The sequence below is a fragment of the Fundulus heteroclitus genome, unplaced genomic scaffold, assembly GCF_011125445.2.
Source record: "Fundulus heteroclitus isolate FHET01 unplaced genomic scaffold, MU-UCD_Fhet_4.1 scaffold_775, whole genome shotgun sequence".
Taxonomy (NCBI): domain Eukaryota; kingdom Metazoa; phylum Chordata; class Actinopteri; order Cyprinodontiformes; family Fundulidae; genus Fundulus; species Fundulus heteroclitus.
In genome coordinates, this window is record NW_023397225.1 from 27,098 (window position 1) to 52,856 (window position 25,759).

General features: G+C 40.0%; 1 protein-coding gene and 1 long non-coding RNA gene across 3 annotated transcripts in view; one reads left to right on the forward strand and one right to left on the reverse strand.

Moving 5' to 3' along the window:
* Positions 1-20,595, forward strand: part of LOC105935488 (protein jagged-2) — a gene marked incomplete at both ends in the record, with an annotated part of 42,730 nt that extends 22,135 nt beyond the window's left edge. Inside the window, 18 exon segments of one of the 2 annotated variants that reach the window (XM_036134237.1) lie at positions 1,317-1,447; positions 1,605-1,724; positions 1,838-1,951; positions 3,954-4,067; positions 5,687-5,800; positions 7,266-7,312; positions 8,199-8,372; positions 8,522-8,672; positions 8,790-8,954; positions 9,358-9,471; positions 10,953-11,066; positions 11,424-11,537; positions 11,668-11,781; positions 13,686-13,713; positions 14,983-15,068; positions 16,738-16,851; positions 20,119-20,234; positions 20,338-20,595. In XM_036134237.1, the coding sequence (XP_035990130.1) occupies positions 1,317-1,447; positions 1,605-1,724; positions 1,838-1,951; positions 3,954-4,067; positions 5,687-5,800; positions 7,266-7,312; positions 8,199-8,372; positions 8,522-8,672; positions 8,790-8,954; positions 9,358-9,471; positions 10,953-11,066; positions 11,424-11,537; positions 11,668-11,781; positions 13,686-13,713; positions 14,983-15,068; positions 16,738-16,851; positions 20,119-20,234; positions 20,338-20,595 (2,188 nt within the window). 2 annotated transcript variants of the gene reach the window in all.
* On the reverse strand, positions 7,830-8,887 carry LOC110369358. Its single transcript, XR_002428961.2, has 2 exons — positions 8,766-8,887; positions 7,830-8,365 (listed from the first exon to the last, which is right to left on the reverse strand). It is a non-coding gene; the product is annotated as an uncharacterized LOC110369358 (long non-coding RNA).
* Positions 20,596-25,759: the final 5,164 nt, after the last annotated feature.

A 25,759-nucleotide genomic window follows, 5' to 3' on the forward strand; every position in this document is an offset into this window, starting at 1 on the left:
TCTGAGCTGCAGATGATCCATTCACAGCACTGACCATTCAGAGCTCGGTCTAAACCCCGCCTTCTGTGGAGCTATTTCGTCTTCTCTCACAGCTTATGGCCATCAGTAATTCAGTAATTAGTTAACAAAGCAGCAGGAAGAGCAATCAGAGTTAAAAATAATAAATAACTTTATCCAGTGATTATTTATCACATTTCGGGTCTGTTTCATTTGATCCATTTATGTGGGATTATCTAACAAGATATGTTTCACTAGAATAAAGCAGACAGGTGGAATATACTCAGAAAAGTGGAGTTTTTGTTGTAGCAGACAAAATTTCTGGAGATGAGAGACAATCAGAATGGGATAATATTTCTAGTCGGTTAAAAATGCGACAGGGCTGACTGGATCTCCTCTTCCTCCGTCGCTCCAGGATCCAAAAGTAGAAGCTAGAACAACAGCAAATTATAAACGCGTCTGAGTGTAAAAGGAGATGGTCCTACACACAAACACACAGACAATAAACAGTATCTGTTCAGGAATGTCCCCCATTGGCATATATTCTAAAAATAAACACTGTCGCTCAGTTTGATGATGATGTTCTGGAAACACATTACTGTTGTGACGCTGTGCTTTGTCAGCACTCCTCTGTGCCGTCTGAGCCTCTCTGCTGATCTTTGGCCTCCACCAACAAGTCAAAGCTCTTTGAAGATCATCGCATTGTTCTTTATTTTAAACCAGGGTGCATCTAAATGGTATCTAGAACTCTAGCCTGCCAGATAACACTTGTGAAAGCATGAAAGTTTTTTACTGGTGCATTTACTGTCACAGCACAAAAGTTACCACTCTGCAGATCTCTGTAGCTCAAACTGCACACTTGGTCAGTTTGCTGTGATGGAACCTGCCCTTTTTTGAGCCGGCAGACACACTCAGTCCCTGGTGACACATGTACTCAGACAATAACATAATTCATTAAGATCAAAAAGCTTTTCAAACCAGTTTGGACCCATATGAAATAGTAATGGCTGCACAGTGGCGAAGTGTATAGCACTGTTACCATGCAGCAAGAAGGTCCTGGGTTCAAGTCCTACCCTTGCCCTGGGTCTTTCTGCATGGAGTTTGCATGTTCTCCCTGTGCATGCGTTCTCTCCGGGTACTCCAGCTTCCTCCCACAGTCCAAAAAAACATGATTGTTAGGTTTATTGGCCTCTCTACATTCTCTTTAGGTGTGAGTGTGTGCGTGAATAGTTATTTGTCTCTGTGTTGCCCTGAAGGCACTGTATATATAGCTTGTATGAAGAATATCTAATAATAATAACAATACAAATGTGTTCCAGGTGTAGCTATGGGTGGGAAGGCCTGCTGTGTGACGAGTGCCAGCGATACCCTGGATGTGTTCATGGTACCTGTACTGAGCCCTGGCAGTGTACCTGTGAGAAGAACTGGGGTGGGCTGCTCTGTAATAAAGGTCAGATTCCTCTTGGACTTCATTTAAATAGAAATATGACTGTAGTTCAGTTCTTTTGGACAAAACCAGATTGCATGTCATTATCCTATTCCAGAAGTAAAACAACACTAAGCTGCAGAGTAAGTTTATACAGTTCATTACTGTTTTTGGTGCACAGATCTGAACTACTGTGGGACCAATCAGCCCTGTAAGAATGGAGGAACCTGTATGAACACAGAGCCAGATGAATACAACTGTGCCTGTCCTGACGGCTACTCTGGGAAAAACTGTGAGATCGGTGAGCATTTTATTAAAGTCCTATAAAAACGAATCAGTGTGGTAGTTCTACTGCAGCAGACTTTCTAAAAATGTAATAAATCTAAAGTAAGTTGTACAACTGTTTTTTTCTAGCGGAGCACGCTTGCCATTCCAACCCCTGTGCCAATGGAGGGACTTGTCATGAAGTCCTTTCAGGGTTTGAGTGTCACTGTCCTGCTGGCTGGTCTGGACCAACCTGTGCTGAAGGTAAGACGCAGAACAGATCATTGGGTACCTTTCAGTTCCGACATAAAGGACCAGATAGAAAAAAACTAACTAACCAACAAGTGCTTTCTGTTGGTGGCTGTATAGTGTACCTCAGTCTGAAAGAAAAAACCCTTTTAAGAATCACAAAGGGTCTAATAGATTTGTTCACAAATTACATATTTTCAATTAGCCGAATTATCAGAAGAACTAAAATGATTGCAGATAGTGTTTTAAAGGTATCATCAAGATTCCATAACTGACCAGATCTACAGTACAAGCACAGGTGACCTAAACAACAGACCAAACTAATCGCACCATAAATCCAAGCCGAGCCAATTAACAACCTTTGATATAACAAACACATGTCCTGATTGGTGTTTATTCTATCTCGCCATTTCATCCCTTTTTTGAAAACCTGCTTAATGATGCTCTGGATCCTGGAGCTGCTGATGCTCATCACCGGCAGTCAACAGGCAGCTGCATGAAATGTGCCCTGGGGATCCCCTCTTTCTCTAACCTCCCTCACAAATCATGTTTTGCGCAGTTTTTTTAGCAGCAGAAATCTTTTTAATACCATATACTCTGAGGAATTGCTATTATTCAGACAACCTGAGGAAAGGAAGATTATTGTAGCTTATGAGGAGCTGCTCCAAAAGACTGATAAATTGTCCAGCGATTAGTTGTCCTGTTTCTGTTATTCCCATCAAGCGTTTGCCTGGTGAAGTTACACATGCCTGGCATTCGGAGTGGAAGTTTCCCTGAATGATACACCCACCGTCTCTCTGTGCTCAGTGTGTGTAAGAAAAGCCCGACTCAAAGCGTTGATAGTGTTCATGGCATGAAAATCGGTTATCTTCGTCCAAGCATACAAGAACGTCTAGCTACCGCACGCTCGTGTTATAGTTCTTCCACTTTACAAAGAACATACTATCATATAAATACATGCATATGGTCTAGCATGTTTGTTGTTATAAATTCCACCTTATTGTGAATGCTCTGAGCCTTTTTTTTTTGTTCAATTGAGCAGTGGAAGGGTATTTACCAATCCATTTATAATATGTGCATCGTTGCACAATACAGTGGAAAATAAATTGGGTCTACCAGGATTAAACAAGTCACAACTTGTACAGTTGGCTTAGAGTCTCCCGCATTCTGAGTTTTCATCCTAGCAACCTCCCTCTCGTCCTCCTAGCAGCTTCATGCTCGTCACAATAATGAAGCCAATTTACCTTATATCACTTACCAGTAATATTAGCAATGAGTAGTTCTATTTAATTTTGTCATAATGTATAAAAATGTCTGAACCTATTTTGCAAACGGCAAACTGATGATCACGATTATTAGTTTAAAGCTAATATGTTGTTTTGGTTGTGTACTTATTTTTCATTATTTTCTGCATTTTGTGGTGGAGATTCTTTTTTTAGAAAAAAAGTTCCAAAATATTAGTCCAATCCTAAAAACTTGGCAGGTCCAGTCTGGGTCTTTGTCTCGGAAGAACCAGCCTTAAATAAATTTCTGTTTACTATAAATCTACGATTTGCGAATGATCCCAACATTCTCTAATTCAACATGTTCCATGGCAGACAACTAAAGGATGAAGCAGCGTTGCTGTTCTCTGTTTAGCTTTCCTTTTCCTTTTCTCTCTCACATCCCAAGCTTTCAGCAGACATGTCTCTACATGAACAAAATACAGTTCTGTTTTTAATACCTTCCTCGCTGATAGTGAGAATAGCTAACTGTGTGTCTTTTCGCCTTAGTAACAGTCTCCACAGTGAAGGGTGTTGTCTGTGCGATGTGGTAATGTTTAAGTGTGGTGTGTCCACTGGTCAGAAAACATTACAGAGAATTAGCCAGAGAAGCAGGTATTTTCTCAGTGCACGTCTGGAGAACTCTCACAGAACAACTTAAATACACAAGCTCCAGAGGGACAGTATTGTGGAATTGAACAAGAAAACTATTTATGTGATTATGATAATGTCTTTAATGCAAGTCTGTATTTCAGACATAGATGAATGTGCCTCCTCCCCCTGTGCTCATGGAGGGACCTGCATCGACATGGAGAACAGCTTTGAATGCTTCTGCCCTTCACAGTGGACAGGGAAGACCTGCCAGATTGGTATGTTTCTATCTCGGGGTCATCCAAAGACAGGCAGATACCAGCAGATGATTTGCTTTTCCCACATAAAGACAGAATATGAACATTGTTAATATCATATGGCTATCTTGTGCATGAAGGATGACTTTTTGCTTTGACAATGCTGTTGTGTATCAGTGTGTGCCGCATCAACAGTGACTGCTGTTTTGGTTCGTATGAGATATTTTTAATGGAGGTAACTTAATTTCAAAGATGCACAATGCCTTGAAAAAGCTCTCCTTTGAGTATGTCCATACTGTCACAGTAAAACCACAAACTGTATTTATTTTATCAGGATTTTGTTTATTAGACCAACCTTTAGGGCTGCATTAAAAAGCTGAAATAACACCAGATTATGAAACATTTGACAGTAGTAGAAGAATGTTGCAAAAGGAGTTGTCATTATTGACTAAACTTTTTCTCTATCATAAAATCTGGTCTGAAGATGGCAAATTTATGACTTGTCTGAATTTAAAAGCAGAAAGTTTTGTCATCACAGTTTTTATGTCTTCAAAACGTGAATATAGTAAACCCAATTGACTGGATTAATCAGGATTTAGTGTTAACTTTAGCTGAGTATCATCAGGGTAGCAGTGTAAATTCATCCCATGCTGTCTGGTAATTTTACCAACTGGTCCCTGTTTACTAATAGGCGACTTCTGAAGGCAGGCAGCTATTTGATTCTATAAAGGAGTATGATTAAAGGGGGATGAGTACAAATGCATACCACACTTTGTGTCGGTCCCTCACAAAAAAGAGAACCTTTGTGGCTTCAAAGTGACAAATGTTGGAACATTTGTAGGGTATGAAAACTTGTTTAAGACTGTGTGTGTTTTGTCTGTACCCACGCCCAGCAGAGGTATAATCTGCAACCCAAGCCAGGTGATTTGAGTAAAGCTAAAAATAGCCTTCTGAATGACAGCTGCTAGCCTTGGGAGCAAATATCGTCCTCTGCTGAGGGGGGTAGGGGTATAGGGGGACACGAGTAAATACTCTACGGTAAGACTACGCCTCAATCTGCTCGTTCAACTTCACCCAGGAAACACTGACAAGCAAATAAACAGCAGCAGCAGCAGCTTTCCAATGTGTGCAGAGGGATACCTGTATGAGAGATGGTTTGGTGGCAGAGGGTGTAGAAATGGCTTCTGGGTGTTTCATTTCAGCAAGCCAACAGGTCCCATTCACCTCCTGGGAGTACTATTAATGCACTGTTGATTTTAGTGGATTTAGAGGCGTAGTGAGTGGTGCCTCTGAAACTGACCACTTGGAATGCCACAGGTTTGCCTTTAGGGAATGCAACAGACACATTAACCTTGAGGGAGTGGGGGCAGTGGAAGAAATAAAACACTGTTCAAAATCAACTTAAAGCTGAAATGGTTCTATTTTTAATTTTAACTAAATATGTTACAATTAAATTCCTTCAATGCCAAGACATAATGCCAAACATCAGAGGTGAATCCAAGCATTAATGAAATGTGAAGACATGTACATCTTTGATTTTAGGGCAATATATGTAACATAGCTGTGCTTGGTGATGGGGCTCCTGATCAGGTTCTCAGCTTTCATTCCCTGTCTTTATGTCTCTCACCTCCACTTTGCAGATGTTAATGAGTGTGCGGGGAAGCCTTGCCTCAATGCTTACTCTTGCAAAAATATGATTGGTGGATATCACTGTGCCTGCTTTCGTGGATGGGTGGGCCACAACTGTCACATCAGTCAGTATGATTTCAGAAAAGTATTGGTCTTTAGTCTGTTTCCCACCTGGCTCAATCACTTCGACCTGAAATGCAGTGCCTTTGCTGACTAGACTCTGTTCCATTACTGTCACATAACATTTATTGTTTGGTGTTTTGTCCCTCGTAGGGTTTCTTTTAAATATCCCCAACATCTTGTTCATTTTCTAAGTGCTATATATATATATATATATATATATATATATATATATATATATATATATATATATATATATATATATATATATGCAAAACCATACATGTGTGTTCCTACCAGGTTTGAAGTAAATTTTAAGAATTTGGAGGTCAGCTTTTTTGTCCTTAGAGGCCCTCAGCATGATGCACCCACCACCATGCTTGACCCACTGTTTGTATGTCGTTGCAGACAGCGGCTCAATATCTGTCTAGTCTGACCATCAAACATTTCTCCAGCAGCTATTTGGCTTGCCCTTGCGGCCATCTGCTAATCTTTTGGTACAGGCCTTTGTTCCTTAGTCAGCCGCCTCTCATTTTCATGTTAAAATCACTTCTTTGTTTACGGTGTACCTGGTGTTCTAGTGTCTTTCAGTTTAAAAGTGGGAAGAGTCTTGGTGGCATCAAAGTTGTTCTTCAACACCCTAGCTAATTTAATCTCCCAATGATCAAAAACACACTTGAAAGCTGGTTCTTGAATAGATAGAGAAGGCCAAACTGAAACCCTATTAAACATCGATAGACAATGATTACAAAACAGTACTTTTTATAATTAGCAGGAAACCAGCTACTTTGAATAAGCACCACCATTTCTGCAAAGAAATATGGTCAAATATTCAGTCAGACTGATGGTCGTTGATGACTACAAAACTGTGTGGTGTCTTTGCAACTTGATATTAATCCAATTAGGAGAGGATTTTATGCATATATCTTAATCTCTGTGCAATTTTAACTAAATGAAGTTGACAACCTAAATCAGATGTAGTCCTGTAGACTTATTCTTATTTTATTATTAATTGATTTGGTTCGTGGTGAAGTCATTAAATCTGATGAAAAAAGCTATTCAAATCCATCAGTTAAAGCCCCAAATTAATGTGAGTTTTGTGACGATGATCGTTATTTACAACTTCAATAGAACCTGGTCAGTAAAGGTTGCTGGAATTTCCTTCTCTGTCTTTAGTCTTATACCTTTCTGCTTGCTGTTTAAACATGTCACCTGGGCTTCAGGGTCTCTGACTAAAAGCTTAAAAAAACTTTAAAACTGTTCAGTCAATTGTGATAAGTTTCCCCACTGAATGTTACTGATTAGTTGCACATTCTGCTTCTTCTGAATCTGCATCTCCTCTGACGTTGATTCCTGCTGCTCTGACCTTACCTTCCACTTTCTTACAGCAGCTGCATGTCTCTTTAGCAGTGTGTATTCTGTCTCCATCTTTGCTTGGCTTCATTTTAAAAACTATTGGGATTTCCACAGATATGAACACCTGCCATGGACAGTGTCAGAATGGAGGTACTTGCAAGGTGAGGTCCACTTCTCAGACTTTTCAAACATGCTGTTGGTTCTGATGACAAACGTTTGATGCATTTTTCTTTATGAAAACAAGAACAATCAGTGGCTCAGCTTTCTACTGGCTTCAGTGTTTATCTTAGCCAAAAAAAAATCTTCCTAATTACCTTACCAGGTTCTGCCAATAATAAAACTGTTAAAAATAACCATTTTATACATGCATTTTTATATGAATTATGAAATGTATAGTATTACTAATGAATTATTGTTGACTCTGAGCTGGAATTTTTGGGAATGCAATATCTGTAAAGTTGATTTCGACTTTAAGTTTATTGTTGCAGGAGAATTGAATTTGGCATGTGCAGTAAGATTGTTATGGTTTGATAACGTAAAGTGTTACTGTAATAGAACTGGTATGTGGAGCTCCTTTAGTTTCAGGAGGGATCTGATTTTGTTTTTCTTGTAACAAAGCAAAATGTCTTTGAGTGACTAGAAGAAACAGGTGGGGAAGGAGGACAGCAGGAAACTCAGGAACTCTATCTGGCATTTTATTGACACAACGTTAGAGCATAGAAGTGCTGTGGTACAAGAGTTTAGTGGACTTGAAATTGTAGCGCTTTACCTTGGTATATCTTGATATCACCTGTAAATATTTAAGGCTAATTTAAACTGAAGCTATCATTCATTGCATTTGTTTACCATTTAACATTACTAGCCATGACGAAGTTAAGATTTTAACATCAAGATCTCTGGGAAACAGAAACAAATGTTTGTTAATTACTCTCTTGCTTACATTTCAGCAAGAAAATGTACTGTTTAAAACACAGTTTCTAAATGTTTGCTTGCCATTGGAACTGTTGATTGACTTGCTGAGAATCTCACTTCTTGTCTTCGTACCAGAACACGGCGAGAGGCTACCAGTGTGTTTGCCAGCCAGGGTTTGTGGGTCGACAATGCGAGGTCCAGAGGAACCATTGTTCCAGCAATCCATGCAGAAATGGTGGCCGCTGCCACGCCCTGTCGGATGGTTTTGTGTGTGACTGCCCACAAGGCTTCACTGGGTCAACCTGTAAGGTAAAACATTTAAATGCCATGAGGTTAGCTGACATAAGAGCTGATTATAGCCCTAATAAATATGATGCAAAACAAACGTTTTTCTATGTTGAATAACATCAATTATGTGGGAAGTTTCAATTTTCTGAGTTTTTTTTCCCCCCCTTCAGGTGCAAAATGATCCTTGTAATCCAAACCCTTGCCAAAACAAGGCCCAATGCCATGGCCTAACAGGTGACTTTTACTGCAGCTGCCCTGATGATTATGAGGGCAAAACTTGTTCTGAGCTCAAGGACCACTGCAAGACCAACCGGTGTGAAGGTAGCAAAGCTCCTACGAGATCTGTCACTCTAGAATAATTTCTTTTAATGCCAGTGTCAAATGCCTTCCGCTTGGCGCCGTGCTGATTTTCACCTTTGTCTTGTCTGTAACCCGAAGTGATTGATAGCTGCACTGTTGCCGTTGCAACCAATGACACTCAACAGCAAGTCTGGCATATTTCGTCAAATGTGTGTGGACCACACGGTCGCTGCATTAGCCTTCCTGCCGGGAACTTCAGCTGCTCCTGCGATCTGGGATTCAGTGGCACCTACTGCCACGAGAGTGAGTCATTATTAGCTTGACACTCACACATGTTCTATATTTATCACCAGTTACCGTCACTGGGAACCACGAGTCTTATGGTAATTCAGGCTCGTGTTTCACTAATCATCACCGTCTCGGCTTGGTTTATAGCAGACATAAGAAATCCAGAGGGAAAATGAGCGACATGTCACAGCATAACCATTCTTTTTTTCCCATTTGCATAGTTTTAATCTTTTGTTTCTACAAAAAAAATATCTTCTAAAATCAGGGCACATAGTTATCAAACAACAACTTTATCAAGCTGCTAACAACTGAACCCGAAAATGGAGTCTTTTCTTTTTTTCTTACTAAGAATGAAATTATTTTGTATGTCACTTGTTTTTAGCAACTGCCTTCCCTAACATACCAACTCTGTCTGCAGACATCAATGACTGTGCATCGTACCCATGTAAAAATGGAGGCACGTGCATTGATAGGATCAACTCCTTTGAGTGTGTCTGTCCAGGCGGCTGGGAGGGCGACCTGTGTGATGTTGGTGAGTATGTGTGGCTGTGTACTTTTGATCCATTATGCCTCTCATATGCTATTTACATTTTGCAATACACGCTACCTTTTCTCGTATAGTCTGACTGTAGGACAGCATTAATGTTGCTCAGGAATGCAAACCAGTAATGACTGTCCTAAAGCCAAATTTGACACATGAATATACACAAGTATCGTCTAACATTCAATTCAGTGTGCAGCAACCTGTTATGAGCTTCTTTAAATAGTTTGAATTGGATTTGTGTTAACAAAACAGCATGATAGAAAGTGATCCAAACCTTTGTAGAATCAAAACAGCAAACATCGTTCAAAGTCAATCTATGGCGTAATGAGTGAGGTCAATGTGGTGAGTAAACTACAGAGAATACTGGTTTTGTTTTTTGAATGAACAGAACAAGAAGTGCTTTTTTTTCATAAGCAAGAAGTGTCTGTATTGACGTAGCCAGGTTACTGGTGACCGAATGTTGATTTTGTTCAGAAACCATTCATTTGGAGAGACATCAGTGTGGTGAATATTAGGAAGCTACAGTAACATGAACAGATTGTTATGGGCATTTAACAGCCACAGTCTGCAAAAGGCTCTCACTGATATTTCAACTATTCTCTTTCACAATAAACCTTGCATTTCATCTCAAGTGTTGGAGCGGCAGTCTGTAGCTCACACACCAGCTTACTTTTGTTTGGTAAAGTTTGGGTCTCAGACCTGGAGTCTCCAGGCCTCTCTTGCAAAAGAGATTGTTATTCTTAAATATAGGTTTAATTAAAAAAACAAAATAAAAATAAGACCTGGGGTCTAAGTCAAATCTGTTTTTGCTATGTAGGTGTGACTCAAGCCACTGTCTGTGGTTTGCACCATTTCTTTTGTTGTTTTTCCTTTCTTTTTTTGACTTGGATATAAAACGTGCAGAAAATATTACTGTGTTGCATTAGGAAGAAAAGGCTGTGGGACAGTTCACCTTTCACCAACTTGTACCACCATTTCATAATTGTTTCTCCTTGTACCTCCATTTTGTGACTGTAAACAAATCATTTTGTTGCTTACACTGTGATGTAGTGAAGTGAGGTCTCAGAAATTATGACAGATTATGAGCTAAGAACAAACAGATTAAATCTAAGTGAACTCTTGCTGGTAGACGTTATCTATTGGAAAACTACGGTATGACCATATTTCCCTACTGTACACTATGAGCAGAAAATGATTCTATATTGTTTTATGCTGTGGGTATGAATTGTCCCCTCGGTGGGTTGAATTCATTTCATGGTCTGTACAATATGTCCACCAGTTGAGGTATGCTTTCATACCAAAAAAAATGGTCTGACAGTATTAAAAGAGAAAACTCACCAAAAAATATATCCGTACAAACAAATACAACAAATATTTAATTGATCTGTGCATCTTTTCTAAATACCGTTTAAAGTCTCCACGTATTCGTCATAACCCAAACTGACCTTTCATTTCCTCTCACGTTCCAGATGTGAATGAGTGCAGTGGCAACCCCTGTCAAAATGGAGGCCAGTGTGAGGATATATTTAATGATTTCTACTGCAAATGTGTAGACAACTGGAAAGGAAAAAACTGTCACTTACGTGAGTTCAAACCGTTCTCAATGCCTTCATTTATTTATGCACATGTTGAACAGCTATTTCTGAGATTAGACCTGTAAAACCCACCACCCACTCACAAATCTGTCTCATTAGCGTCAGTCAACAAGCAGAAAATGGTGCAATATCTTTTCCTTCACATTCCTTGCATGTCAGGTCATATTTTTAAATTACTTCAACTTACTTGGTTTTTGGAATGAGGATGGGTGCCTGGACTGTTTAATGTCTACAGACAAGTTCTTACTGTTCTTGTCTTAAAATATTGGTGGCAGGGTAGATTCTTATCAAAAGTGTTAGAAAGGCAAATACTAACAGTGTTTGTGTTATGCTTCCACTCTCCAGGTGAGAGCCAGTGTGATTCCAATACTTGCAGGAATGGAGGAACTTGTTACGACCATGGAGACTCGTTCCAGTGCAGCTGCCCATCAGGGTGGGTAGGAAACACCTGCAACACAGGTCAGCCTTTTTTATACCCTCCTAATATTGACACATTCACACAACTAAGTCAATAATGATGCAGTGTGAGGTTCTGTCGCTTGACAAAATGAAACCAGTGGATAATAAAAAAAAAATGTTTATGTTTCAGCTAAGAACAGCACTTGTGATTTGGATCCATGTGGGAACGGAGGAACATGCGTCATAGGAGAGCCTTTCACCTGCATCTGCAAGGATGGCTGGGAGGGGCCCACTTGTGCAAAAAGTAAGTGTGTGTGTGTGTGTGTGTGTGTGTGTGTGTGTGTGTGTGTGTGTGTGTGTGTGTGTGTGTGTATATATATATATATATATATATATATATATATATATATATATATATCTTCACACATTTAAACACACTAAATGACTCCTGTTTTGGTTATCCTAACCCATAGCTTTGGTTAGGATAACCAAAGTTATTTCAATTCATTAAATGCTATTGAAAGAAAATGTATATCTTACAAATCGTTTTTATTACTTGCTTCAGATGTTTACATACACTAACATTTGAGATAAATGGAGGCTGGGGATGTGCAATGGATTGGCAACCTGTCCAGGGTGTACCCCACCTCTCGCCCATTGACAGCTGGAGATAGGCACCAGCACCCCTCGCAACCCACAAGGGATAAGCGTGTAGGAAAATGGATGGATGGATGGAGGCTGGGGATGTACTTTAAGGCAACACTTCCAACACTTCCTTGTTTGACATTATGAAAAACAAAAACAAAAAATCCGTCAAGGGCCTCATCCCCCATAGCACCCTCTCCTTCGCCTCCCATGTCAGTAATATCACTCGGTCTGCCTATTTCAATTAATTCTTCTCTCACTCCTCACACCCCTGCTGTTCTTGTTCACAGCCTGGTCACCTCCTGTTTAGGAAGTTGTAAATCTCATCTTTTTGGAGTTCCACAATAAACCCTTCCTAAGTTACAAGTAGTTCAAAACTCAGTGGCCTGTATCATCATATGCAGCCCTTCAATCAATCACATCACACCTACTCTACAGAAGCTCCATTGGCTCCACATCACACATCACACCAACTACAAAATACTCCTCTTTACCTTCAAAAGCTGTCCACAAGCTCGTCCCTCTATATTATATCTTTCTGAGCTCCGTCACATTGCTACACCCACCCGCACCCTCAGATACTCTTCCTCCATTTGTCTGACCGTCTTCCGTACCTGTCTTGTTACCAGTCGCTCTGCTCCCTGGCTCTGGAACTCACTCCCACCTGATCTCAACATTTCAAATTCAAAACTCATAGTAATGCTAAATAATTGATTGTCTTGGAAAAAGGAACAGAAGCAATAACAAATTGCACATTCTACATCTATTCTACAGCAAAAAAAATTTGCAGTCAAAGTAAATTCTTGTTGCATTTATATAAGTTTGGTCATAAGAGAGATAAACACTATTTATTAATATCCTGACCAATTAAGCACATTGGCTAATAAAATATTTAATTATATAAATTACTAATTATCATTGCTGCATAGCTGAATGACAGTGTAAGGGGAAACAGGTTATCTGCTTTGTTTTTGGTTCTCAGCCAGTGGATTATTGCTTCTGTGCTTCTTTTTTCACTTATTGAAAAGGAGCTAGTGGTAGTAAAGGCCTAAAACTCCCTACCACATTATACACACCCCATATGAAATATAAACCCAACTCTTCCAAAAGTTCCTTTTAGTTGTAGGTTTCCTTTTTATTTCAGTTAGCCTTTTGTATAATAACCCCAACTCAGTCACTGGAAATGTTTTAGATGTTGCCTGGAGTTAAATAGTTTCTTGCCCTGAACATACTGTATTTGCTGCCATTTAAAATGTGATCAGTGTGTTCAGGTTCAGTGTTTATGACTTTATAAATAGCCAGTCATTCTCTTTGCTCTTTCCAACATCCTGATGGCTCGTTTTGCAGACATGTAAAATGGTTGCAGGTTTTGTTGAGTAGGTGTTACCAAAGACTTCTGCATCGTAATGAATGTACGGTGGTAACAGGGTAATTACACTGAATGGTGAATGAGCTATGGTCCAGTTTATGTTTCGATATAGTCACGGTCTGCATTAGAGCTAATCCAGTCTGATCCATAGATGAAAAGTGTATAATCTCTTATTGTCATCCTCTCTCTTGCAGACATCGATGACTGCAATCCAAACCCTTGGTAAGAAAGAATTGCATTATATTACATGTTTATGTTGGAATTACTCTTGGAATCCATCAGTTGAACTTGTAATATTTATCTTCTTTGAGATTCCAGATAGCTTTCTCTTTGACTTACACTTTGGTGAAGTATAACTTGGCATAAACTTTGGGGTTAGGTTTATTATCTCTTTTTTTATGAGCTTCATCTTGACAGGTTGGAGAATAGTTTAGTTTTCGCGCATAGTTTAGATTGTTTTTCTTTTGAAAAAGGCTCAACACGTCTACAAATCTAATCAAGGCACCAAACCTTAACAAAAACAAAGCAACTCCAGAAATATGTCCCTTCTCACTACAAAGTAAGTGTCTTAGAAAAGGATAAACCGAGAGTATTAAGTTTAAAACACTCACCTCGAATTCAAGACAGACTTCTCCTGTTGGCCAGTTTTTTACCCCGAAACGTTGAGGAAACAATTGTCATGTGGACATATCGTTGAATAGGTGAAGAAGCAGACTGACACGGATATCAAGAATGCTGAACATATTGAAACAAAGTGGTCTTGATTTTATTAATTTGCACTTTAAGCATTTGTTTGTCGTGGGAAATCTAACATTTGGAAATAATAGGGAGCAATTAGAAATTTTTGTTAAAAGAAAGATCTGAATTTTCTTGGTTGTAAACAAGTTTTTTTTTTCTTTGGAAAAGATAAGATCTTAGCTCATTGGGACAAATATCCCCCCTCCACCCCCCGGCGCTTTGACTGTCACGTGGATTAGTGGTGGTTAACGTTTAGGAAGAGAGAACCTGGAAAGGGGAGACTGACAGGGCAAGGTGAAGACACGCCTCCCATGATATTCAAAGCCCAGAACCTGAAACAAATTGTAAGAGCTGGAGCTATTCAGTGGTGGGGGTGTGACATCCACTATGTGGTCTGTCAGGATTTACATATGAAGTCTTGACATTGATCTGGGATCAGCTTGAGCTGCTTCTACTTAAGGTCTCATCAAACTAAAAGGTATAACTGGTAACAACAGAGTTCATAACATATAAAAAGACTTAAGGAAATGGGTTAATTTTTCATCCTTGTTTCATATTATAAATAAATAACAGAGAAAGTATATGATTCCACAAAGTTGGCTCTTGATTTTCGTGTTGTTTTCTACAGTAGAAGCTGTTTCAAAGCCCGATCATATCTTCTAGAAGAGGCTTAAAAACCTTTAACCTATTTGGGAAAATATTAAAAGATGAACATAAGTTTCGAAACAATGTTGCTTTTTTTCTCCCTTGCAGCTACAATGGTGGCGTCTGTGTTGACGGTGTGAACTGGTTCCGCTGCGAGTGTGCGCCAGGATTTGCCGGACCAGATTGCCGCATCAGTGAGTCCATGGGAACCGAAGGGGGCTTGTGGCTGGGGTCAGGTGGGCTATGGGGTTGGCAACTGGGTCAGGGGTGAAAGGCCTTGGCAGGGGAGCCTGAGCCGATTGTTCCTGGGCAACAGATTTGAAAGCCTTTTAGGAAGACGGTGTTAACCTTTCCCCTCTGTGCTGAGCCGAGGTCAGAGATTGTAGTGGTCCGAAACTCTCACGTCTCTTTTCAAAGAAGCTTTTTGCAGGAGGAGAGTGTTATCCATTCAAAGAGTTTCTGACCAAACTGGGATCAAGCTGAAAGAAAAATAATCTCTTTAAAGACTTTCAAATAAACATTAAATTGAACCCAAGCTTCAGTTTTTTTGCAGCCCAAGTTTGGGACCAGAAAGTACAGTGGTGAGGAAAAGTCACCTTAAATATTTATTCTGCTTTCATCAAAATGCTTTTGGTTAATGTGAGTTGGGCCTTTATGTTCTTTTGGATTGGCAGTGGTTCTGGCCCTGAAACTCTCCCATGGATGCCTTTTTTGATCATTCTGGTTTTTTTTTCTTACTGTTAAGTCTTGAGCTCCGACTTTAACTAAACCAGTAAGGCCTGCAGAGCTTTAAATGTTCTGGATCCCCAGGGATGAGTCTTCAATGTGCTCTTCAAGTAATTTAGTAGGCCAGTCGCTCCTGGGAAGGTTCAACCTTGTCCAGAATATATGTGCAAGGAATACAGACAAGTTGAACTGTTGATCCTCATGGACCCATGATCCAACAAACACCATCCAAAATACAAAGAAGCTATAAATAGGCAATATAATGGGCAGACGTAACACAATACAATGAGGTAGATGAATAAAGTGAATGGAATAAAACAGTTGCTGATGTAGTCCCTGACTTTATCTTTTTGAAGTCCAATGTTTTTAGGACAGTTGTTCCATAAACCACTAGAGAACCCTGGAGACGGCAGATTATCCGTTGAGAGGGAGATTGTGCACAGAGAAGGGGGGACATGCTGAGCTTCCTCACAACCTGATGTAAACCTTTACCCATCACCCTGCCCAGGGACTACAGGTGGAAATTAGCATTCCTTGCTATGACAGGGTATCATTTGTTTTTCCCTTGTTGAGATCAATTAAATGTTGTATATTGTCTCTGTAAGATAGACACGGCCTATCATATCACGAAGGAGGCTGTTCTTTAACCTGCTGGTTCCTTCCCAGCGGCTTCTTATCCTCTGCCCTATTAGCAGAACCTATGTTCTCTCTCTGCAGAGGGTTCCCATGATGTGGTCCAGGGCTGTGTGATTGTGCTTAGTTTTTCAATCGTTTTTTTGGGCCAGATCTGTTTGGATAGCTTGTTTCCCTTAATTAACAATTTTTTTGAAAACAGGTTTTTGTAATTTCCCAAGGTATTTTTGTCTGTTAAATTAATTTTAAGAGTGATAGTAAAGCAAAAAACACATCTGTGGTGGGACAAATACTGTTACTCAAGAAAAACTGTTGGAGAATTTTGTGCATCCCTTGTGTGAAACTATTAAATGTAGTTTTATTTTATCATTGCCTGTTTTATTACCACAACAAAGAGATGTGTGGTTCTTATCCTTTATAAGACTGAAGATGTTTATGTCTTTCAAAAAACTTTGATTTCCTGACTTCATATTTCTGTGAATGTTCTGCATACTTTCTCTTTAGATATAAATGAGTGTCAGTCGTCTCCCTGTGCTGAAGGTTCTACATGCATAGACGAAATCAACGCCTTCCGTTGTGTCTGTCCTCCTGGACAAGCAGGACCTCAGTGCCAGCAAGGTAGGTCAAATAGATCTAGGGGGGGGGGGTGCAGTTGATTGCCACGGGCAGAATAGGGAGGAAACACACAGGAAGAAATGTAAAAGACAATAATACTAAAAAGGATGCAAAAAGAAACTAGCAGAATCCAGTAACTAAATCCATAAGGTAAAAATAAAAACTCAAGGATCATGACAAAAACGATATTTGCAAACGTCTAGCCAATTCTCAGCTGTTTTTGAGATTGGATGGGATTGGATCTTCAAAGTTTTTGACCAAGATGGTGGTGGGTGTAAGCACTCCAAGCCGGCGCTCTAGTTTTGGCAGCTTCTTTGTTTATCTTGTAGTGTTTTATGCACTTTTGCGCCGTTTGTGACTCCATTAGTTGGCTACAGTCCCAAATTACTGATGGCCGCAAAAGGATCATCTCAAAGACACATAAATTGGGATCACATAACCCTGGAAATACAAAAAGAAAATAGTGTTGAATGCACCATCCATCTGCAGCTAAAACTACAAACTACTACAAACTGTCTAGATTACTGTTTGCTGGGTATAATGGAAATGTGGTTGGACAAAAATATGTTGGACATGAAAATCAACCTAGCAGGCCACACCTTCTTCAGAACAAAGATGACTACTCAATCTGGTAAGAGCAGAGGCAGCAGACTTGGTACTTTTATGAATATTTTGTGGTGTGCAAACCCCACAGTAAAAGTAATTCATAGTTCACCTCAGATTGAATATCTGATGCTTAAGTGAAGACCTTTTTTCCACCCAGGGAATTCACTTTTGTGTTTATAATAGCCGTTTAAGTGCCACGTCAATCTAACATGCCAGGTATGGAGCAGCTACATCATGCCATCATCATTTAACAGCTCAACCAGAGAGTGTCATCGTTGCTGAAGGGGACTTTATTCATGCTGACCTTGAGTCTCTTTTGCTCAAATTCCATATATATTTATTTTTTGCAAAGGGAGCGAAGAATACATTAGACATGGTTTAATGTAACATCCATATGCATACAAGGCTTTCCCTCTGCCACATCTGTGACTCTGATCACTGCCGTCTACCCCTAATCCCTGTCTACAAAATAACTCAGCTGCAAGGAAAAAACAACAATCAAAACTGTAAATGTCTGGACTGAGCCATCTCAGCCCTGTAGGATTGTTTTGAACACACAGCCTGGGGGGCGGTCACTGAGAACACAAACCTAGAAGGACACACATCAGACTCAGTGACCCACATCCAACCAGAAGAGACAGAGGAGGAGGAGCTAATAGCTGTATTCACCAGCATTTTCAACCTGACCCTAGGTCACTCAGTTGTTCCAACATGCCTGACGTCTACTTCAAAAATTACAGTACTGAATAAGAATACAGTTAACTGTCTGAATGGCTTTGACCCATTCGCTCTCAACCAAATAATCACTAAAGGTTTTGGAAGACTCATCCTCCCACACATTAAAACTTATCTCAATGTTGACACAGACCAATAAGGTCAACAGAGGATGCATTAATAACATCTTTCCACATAACCCTGACCCACTTGGAGATGGACAACACCTACATAAGGATGCTTGGGGGCTTCAGGGGTGCATCCAAGGCCCCAGTCACTATTAAATATTCACTCATGACTGCTCCCCCATTCACTTAAACAGCCATATTATATAAGCACCATATCATAGGTTTGCTGATGACACAACTGTTTTAGGTCTAATTTCTGATGATGATAATAATAATAATAACTTGACCTATAGAAAGGGGGTCCAGCAATTGGCACTATGGTGCTGGAAAAATGACCTGAACCTCAACATCTCAAAGATGAAAGAGGTAATTACGTAGTTAAGGAAATATGAGGGCACCACACATACTCCCCTCTAGACACACAGCAAGGAGGTCTCCACATCTCTGCTTATCTTTCTATTAATCTCACCTGGAGAAATGTAATACCTGGAGACTTTACTTCTTCTGGAAGTTAAAGCGTGTTTCCTCACCACTGGTCACAAACTTCTACAGGTCAGTGATAGAGGGCCCCCTGGTATATTGCTGCACTGTGTGATTATCAAGCTGATCTCAGGTGAACAGGAAGAACCTGCAATGGAGGGTGAGGACAGCGGGGTACATTATTAAATCACAACTGCACTCTTTGACCGACATTTACACCAGCACCCCAGGCTCATAAATTTTTTTCTCCACATGTAGAAAAAGGGTTCAGGACTTTAAAACCCAAATCCAACGGATTCTAAGGCTATGTTTACACTGCAGGTCTTGATGCGCTCTTCTGAATTTTTACTGAAATCAGATTTTTTTTTAGGTGGCCGTTCATACTACTATTACCATAAATGCAGCCGTCGCGACACTTTTGCCTAAATGGGTCAAGACCGCAAAGCGACCCTTGTGCAGAAGAAGACGTCACACAGCAGTGCTGTTCACAGAAGTAATGGCGAATGTAATTGTTTCTAAAAGTGTTCAATAAAGTTTCGTTATAGAAAACTAGAAAAACGCGGCTGCTGGCCAGTGTTTCTCCTTGTGAATGGATAATATTAAGACCACATCATAGCAAGATATGGTATGAAGAAAGCAGCACAGCTAATAATAATGGTATTTTATGGAGGGCTAACTGCTACTTTTACTACTGTGTGTGGTTGTGTGGTTGGAGCAAGGACAGTGATGTGAAAATTAGATAAAATGTGACATGACCATTCGGACAGTGGACGCTTTGAAAAATATCTAATACATATCTGAATTAGTATCACATATGGAAGTGGCACAAATTGTATTTTTTTTGGTGGTTAAAAAGATCAGAATTGGGCTGTTTACACTCCCAAGAAAAAGACGCATATGGACAAAAAGATCAGATTTGGGTTACTTTTTACTGCAGTGTGAACGTAGCCATAAAGAGTTTTATTCCAGAGAGGTCAAATTAAACATCCGTATCACATATAGACATTTTATGGACAAAATGAGGTAGATAATCTGATTGCTGCTAACTTTTATTTTGTGCATTATTTAGAGTATTGTCACCACTTTGATATTGACACTATGAAAGAGCTGTTGAACTAGTTTTCATTGTGTGAAACAATGGCAATGAATTCCATTCTATTTTAACTACCCGTACCAGTAAAATACTGTAAATGATTTCATTGTGTGACTGCGTAAAGAAATGATGATTATATAACATGATTTGTGAAATCATATTATATATTGATTATTGATGAGGTTCAGCTTTAAAAATCATGTATGATAATGAATTGCCTATTAATAAAGCTGCCATTCATCATTTCAGTCATCGGACTTGGAAAGTCATGTCGTCACGCCGGCCTGCAGTATCCTCATGGCAGCCGCTGGGAGGAGGAGTGTAACACCTGCCAGTGTGTCAACGGCGACGTTCACTGTTCTAAGGTTTAAATGATGAACCACAGTTTTCCTACATGCTGTGAGAATTAGTTAATCTACTTTTAATGTTTGTGACATCTATTAAATAAGCCTAATTGTACACTTCCAGGTGAGGTGTGGTCGTCGCCCATGCATCCTCCCGAAAGCTCTTTCGTCTTCAGACACCAGCCACTCCTGCCCTGGAGGCCTCGAGTGTGTTGAGCATCCATTCCTCACATGCCTCTCTCCACCATGTCATCAGTGGGGTGTGTGCTCAACTCCAGACCCCCCAACCCCAGTGCATACCCAGTGTGAGCCCCATAGCGGCTACCTGGACAACAGTTGTGCTTACATCACTCTCATCTTTAACAAGGACAAAGTGCCACAGGTAGTTCAAAGTTGCAAATGTTGGGTGTTTTGCAAGGCATTAATCAGAGAAAGTCAAACTAGGGTGGTCTATATGATAGATATATTGATATAATCAAAACTAAACAATCAATGATATTCATCAAAATATATACAAACAAAATATAGGAATAAAAGCAAGTAGGGATAGAATGTAGAAACAAAAAAAGAACATTAAAAACAGTAAAACAGTTTAACTGGGACATTCATAGGCAATTTTAAACAAATGTGTTTTTAATCTCGATTTAAAGGAACTCAGGCTTTCCGCACTTTTACAATTTTCTGGAAGTTTGTTCCAGATAAGTGGAGCATAGGAACTAAATGTTGCTTCTCCGTGTTTGGTTCGTGTTCTAGGTATGCAGAGTAGGCTGGAGCCAGATGACCTTAGTGGTCTGGAGGGTTGATACACTGATAACAAGTCTGTGATGTATTTAGGTGCTAAGCCATTCAGAGATTTATAGACTAACAGAAGTATTTTAAAGTCCATTCTCTGAGATACAGGGAGCCAGTGTAAGGACTTTAGAAATGGGGTGATGTGCTCTACTTTCTTAGTCTTAGTGAGGACGCGGGCACTTTTTAGGCAGACCTGTGAAAACACCATTGCAGTAATCAATTCTACTAAATATAAACGCATGGATTAGTTTTTCCAAATCCTTCTGAGTCATTAGTCCTTTAATCCTGGAAATGTTCCTCAGGTGATAGAAAGCCGACCTTGTAATTGTCTTTAGATGCTTTTGGAGGTTCAGGTCTGAGTCCATCACTACACCCAGGTTTCGGACCTGATCAGTGGTTCCTAGCTGAAGTGACTGAAGCTGTGTGCTAACTTTTGATCTCTCTTCTATTGGTCCAAATATTATTACTTCAGTTTTGTTTTTATTCAATTGGAGAAAATTTTGGCACATCCAGGCATTGATTTCTTCTAGGCATTTACTCAGTGCCTGAACTGGTTCATAGTCACCTGGTGACATGGTGATGTAGAGCTGTGTGTCGTCTGCATAGTTATGGTAGCTGATGTTGTTGTTTTTTATTATCTGAGCTAGAGGGAGCATGTAGATATTGAAGAGGAGGGGACCCAGGATGGACCCTTGGGAAACCCCACATGTAATTTTTGTCATCTTTGATGTAAAGTTACCTACTGATACAAAAAAGTCCCTGTCCTTTAAGTAGGATTTAAACCAGTGGAGAGCTGTACCAGAGAGGCCGACCCAGTTCTCCAGGCGTTCTAACAGGATGGAGTGATCGACAGTATCAAATGCTGCACTGAGGTCCAATAGAACCAGCACGGTGGTCCTTCCACAGTCTGTATTTATATGGATGTCATTAAACACCTTGATAAGGGCCGTCTCTGTACTGTGGTGAGCACGGAAGCCAGACTGGAATACGTCAAAGCGGCTGGTCGTAGTTAAGAAGATGTTTAATTGTTGAAATACAGCTTTTTCAATAATCTTACTGATAAAGGGGATGTTTGAGATGGGCCTAAAGTTCTGGAGTAGAAGTTTGTCTAAGTTGTTCTTTTTCAGCAGTGGTTTGATATTTGCTGTTTTTAGGGACTGGGGGAAAACACCTGACAGAAGGGACGTGTTTATTATCTGAGTCAAATCAGACGCTATGACAGGTAAAACTTTTTTAAAGAAAGCTGTGGGTAGAACATCAAGACAGCAGAAGGAGGAACTTAGCTGCTGAATGATCTGCTCTAAGCTTTTGTAGTTTATTTGGCTGAATTGGGACATTTTGTCAGAAGTAGTTCCAGCTGAATACGGCATTGGTTCTGGTGTTGGTATGGTAGTGCAAAGTGATCCTCTAATTTTTAGGATTTTCTCAGTAAAGAAGTTAGCAAATTCATTGCAGGCCCTGGTGGAGTGGAGTTCGGAAGCCACGGACACAGGAGGATTTGTTAACCTGTCGACTGTGGAAAATAAGACACGAGCATTATTAATGTTTTTCTTAATGATCTCAGAGAAGAAAGATTCTCTTGCATTTTTCAGTTGTAAGATATAGCTGTAAAGACTCTCTTTACAGATGTCATAGTGAAACTGGAGTCTGTTCTTTCTCCACCTGCGTTCAGCTTTTCGACATTCCCTTTTTTCACCTCTAACTGCTGGAGCATTTCTCCAAGGAGATTTTTTCTTCCCGGAAAGTACTTTCACTTTAACTAGAGCAATACGGTCAATGTTGTTTGAGAATTTAGACTGAAAGTTATCTACTAGCTCATCTACTGAGTTGCAGCCCAACGTTGAAGTAGCAGAGTAAGCTTGAATAAAAGTTTCCGTGGCATTGTCCTTAAAGGTGTGTTTTCTTATGATGTCCCTTTGGCTAAATAAGTCACTGGAAATTATGCTTTCAAAGGTGAAAGAAAAGTGATCAGATAGGGCAACATCAGTTACACTGACATTAGAAATCTTTAGACCTTTAGTGATGATTAAGTCTAATATGTGTCCCTGTTTGTGTGTTTGCTGTTTAACATGCTGAGTTAAATGAAAGTTTCCAAGTGTGTCACACAGTTCTTTTGCATTTCTGTCTTCAGGGTTGTCAACGTGAAAGTTGAAGTTTCCCACAATAATTAAACAGTCTTAATCAACACATATCACAGACAGGAGGTCACTAAAATCCTTAAAAAAGTTTGATGTGGACTTAGGAGGCCTGTGCACATTCAGAAACATAGTTCATACCGGGCCCTTTACCTGGAGAGCCAAATGTTCAAAACAGTCGAATTTTCCCAAAAACACCTTTTTACACTTTAGTGAATCATTAAACAAAGTTGCCACTCCTCCACCTTTCCTTTGCTGTCTGCTCTCACAAAGGAAATTGTAGTTTGGAGGTGTCAACTCCATCAGTATAGCTGCTTCACTAAATTCATGCAGCCATGTTTCTGTTAAAAAACATTACATCAAGATTATTGTCAATAATGAAGTCATTAATTAAAAGAGATTTTCCTGACAGAGATCTAATATTTAATAAACCCAGATTATATGACTTAGTGGTTGATGATGTCTCTGTGACAGGTTGCATCTGATAGTTTATGACTTTTAAGTATTTGTTCCTGTTTATCCTTTTGTTTTTCTTATTTCTGCCACGTATTATCACAGATATTCCATAATCTCCAGCAAAAGGCCCAAGCTAATTCTGGAAACTGTCATGTCTGATAAACGTGCGGCCAGGGCCCAATCTGTATCACAGCGAAGTAATTTGGAGTTCCTCAGTACCAGAGTGTTCTGTGATACGTAAAGGAGGAGGATCTGAGGCTCTGAGGCCTTTGGAAAATCCTGGTTTATTCACAGCAGAATGGCTATGTGGAGAGGATGTCATCTGTAGGCCAGTCTTAAATACTTTGTTCATGTTGTGAGAAAATTCCAGAAAAGGAACTTCTGGGCTTTGTGGAGAAGAAGGGGAGGCGGGTCCAGTCTGGACCGGTGTTCATGACGATGGAGGTTCTTGGTCCTCTCTTTGTCCTGCCTCCTGTAGCTCTGACGACGCCTCTTACTGTGTCATATTTCTGGCCATCTTTATCTTGGCTTGTTCGGGCTGCACTGGGCTTATCATTTGTTTTGGCACTGGATGTACTTTGTTTTGGAACAAAGCGGATGATGCATGGTTCACAGAATAGAAGATGTTTGAAATCAGCCGTTTTGCACCTGACCTATTTAAAGAGAAACCATTGTCGCTGAACAGATGTCTCTCCCAAAAGATGTTAAAGTTGTCTATGAAGGTTACACTTGTTTGTTTGCATGTTTTTTTCAGCCATTTGTTCAGCATCAGAATTCTGGAAAAAATCTCGTCTCCACAAGTAACGGGCGCACGAGGGCCGCTGAGTAACACCTTGAGATTTTTGCCATCAACTAAGTTCAACAGACAAATGTAATCCTCTTTCAATACTTCCGATTTTCTCTGGAAGGTGTCACCCAGGGCTACAGCTTGTATTATAAGTTTTTCCAAGGTCGGGCGTTCTTTCAAGACCCTTGGAAGGATATCTAAAACATCAGACACCAGGCTACAGCTCCCGTCGTTATAGATCAACACCTCTGTGTTTTTCTTGTTACAGAAATGTTTAATCCCCCTTACAGATCCATTGCATAATATCAGGGTCCTTGGCCTAGTGGCATGTCTTTTCTCTGATGTCTTAGAACGAAAATCGTTGACATACCTCTGATTTTTGTCCTCCTGGGTCACATTTTGGAGTGGAGCGAATCTGTTTAGTAACGAAATTCCCGCATTTCCAGCAGGTTTACTCCTATCATTTGTTTTGAGAACAGCCCACTGTTGTTTCACTTGTCTTGGGACATCTCTCTGTAGTCTCGGCCAGTTTTCTTTGTCTAGGTGTGGGGTTCGATGATCCTTTGGTCTTGCACCAAGAGTGGTCCAGGGATTCTCATTTTCCTCAGGGAACTGTTTGTTCGCTGAGTCGCTGGGCTGGTGGTCACCGTTCGGAATCACAGGCAGGGTTGTTTCATTTCCATGCGCGGCGTTTACATCATAATTCACTTCAAGTCGACAGATTTTCAGTTCCATAACAGCTATCTTCTGTAAAAGCTTGTCAAAGTCCAATGTGGTCAAGGAAGGCATCTTTTCAAAATCAAAAAATAAGTAAAAGAAAAATAACTAAATCCAACTTTCTGTGGTTTAGGTTAAGAGATAAAAAGGAGATAAAACGTAAAAGGCAGGAAAATGCAAGCAAGCAGGAAGCAGAGAAAAAAGCGTCCGAATAGGCAGAGAGGTGGAGAGAGGTCACTTTCTTTAGCTGATGGAATAAACAGCATCAGCTTATTATCATGATGATGATGATGATGATTAATAATAATAATAATAATAATAATTATTATTATTATTATTATTATTATTATTATTATTATTATTATTATTATTATTATTATTATTTAGGGCTGGGCAAGTTAACGCGTTAATTTCGCGTTAATTCATTAGACTATTAACGGCGATATTTATTTTATCGCGCATTAACGCATGTTGCTCACATGCTTTCAGTCAGTGTCAGTCAGCAGGCGCGCTGACTGCAGCGCGCTGTCACGGCAGCACTCTCCCGCTTCCCCTCCCCTCTCGTACATGGCTCAGCAGCGCCAGCCAATCAGCACGCAGGCTCAGCCTGGCCCGCCCACTCAGCTTTCACACAAACTTAACACACAAACAGCGGAGAA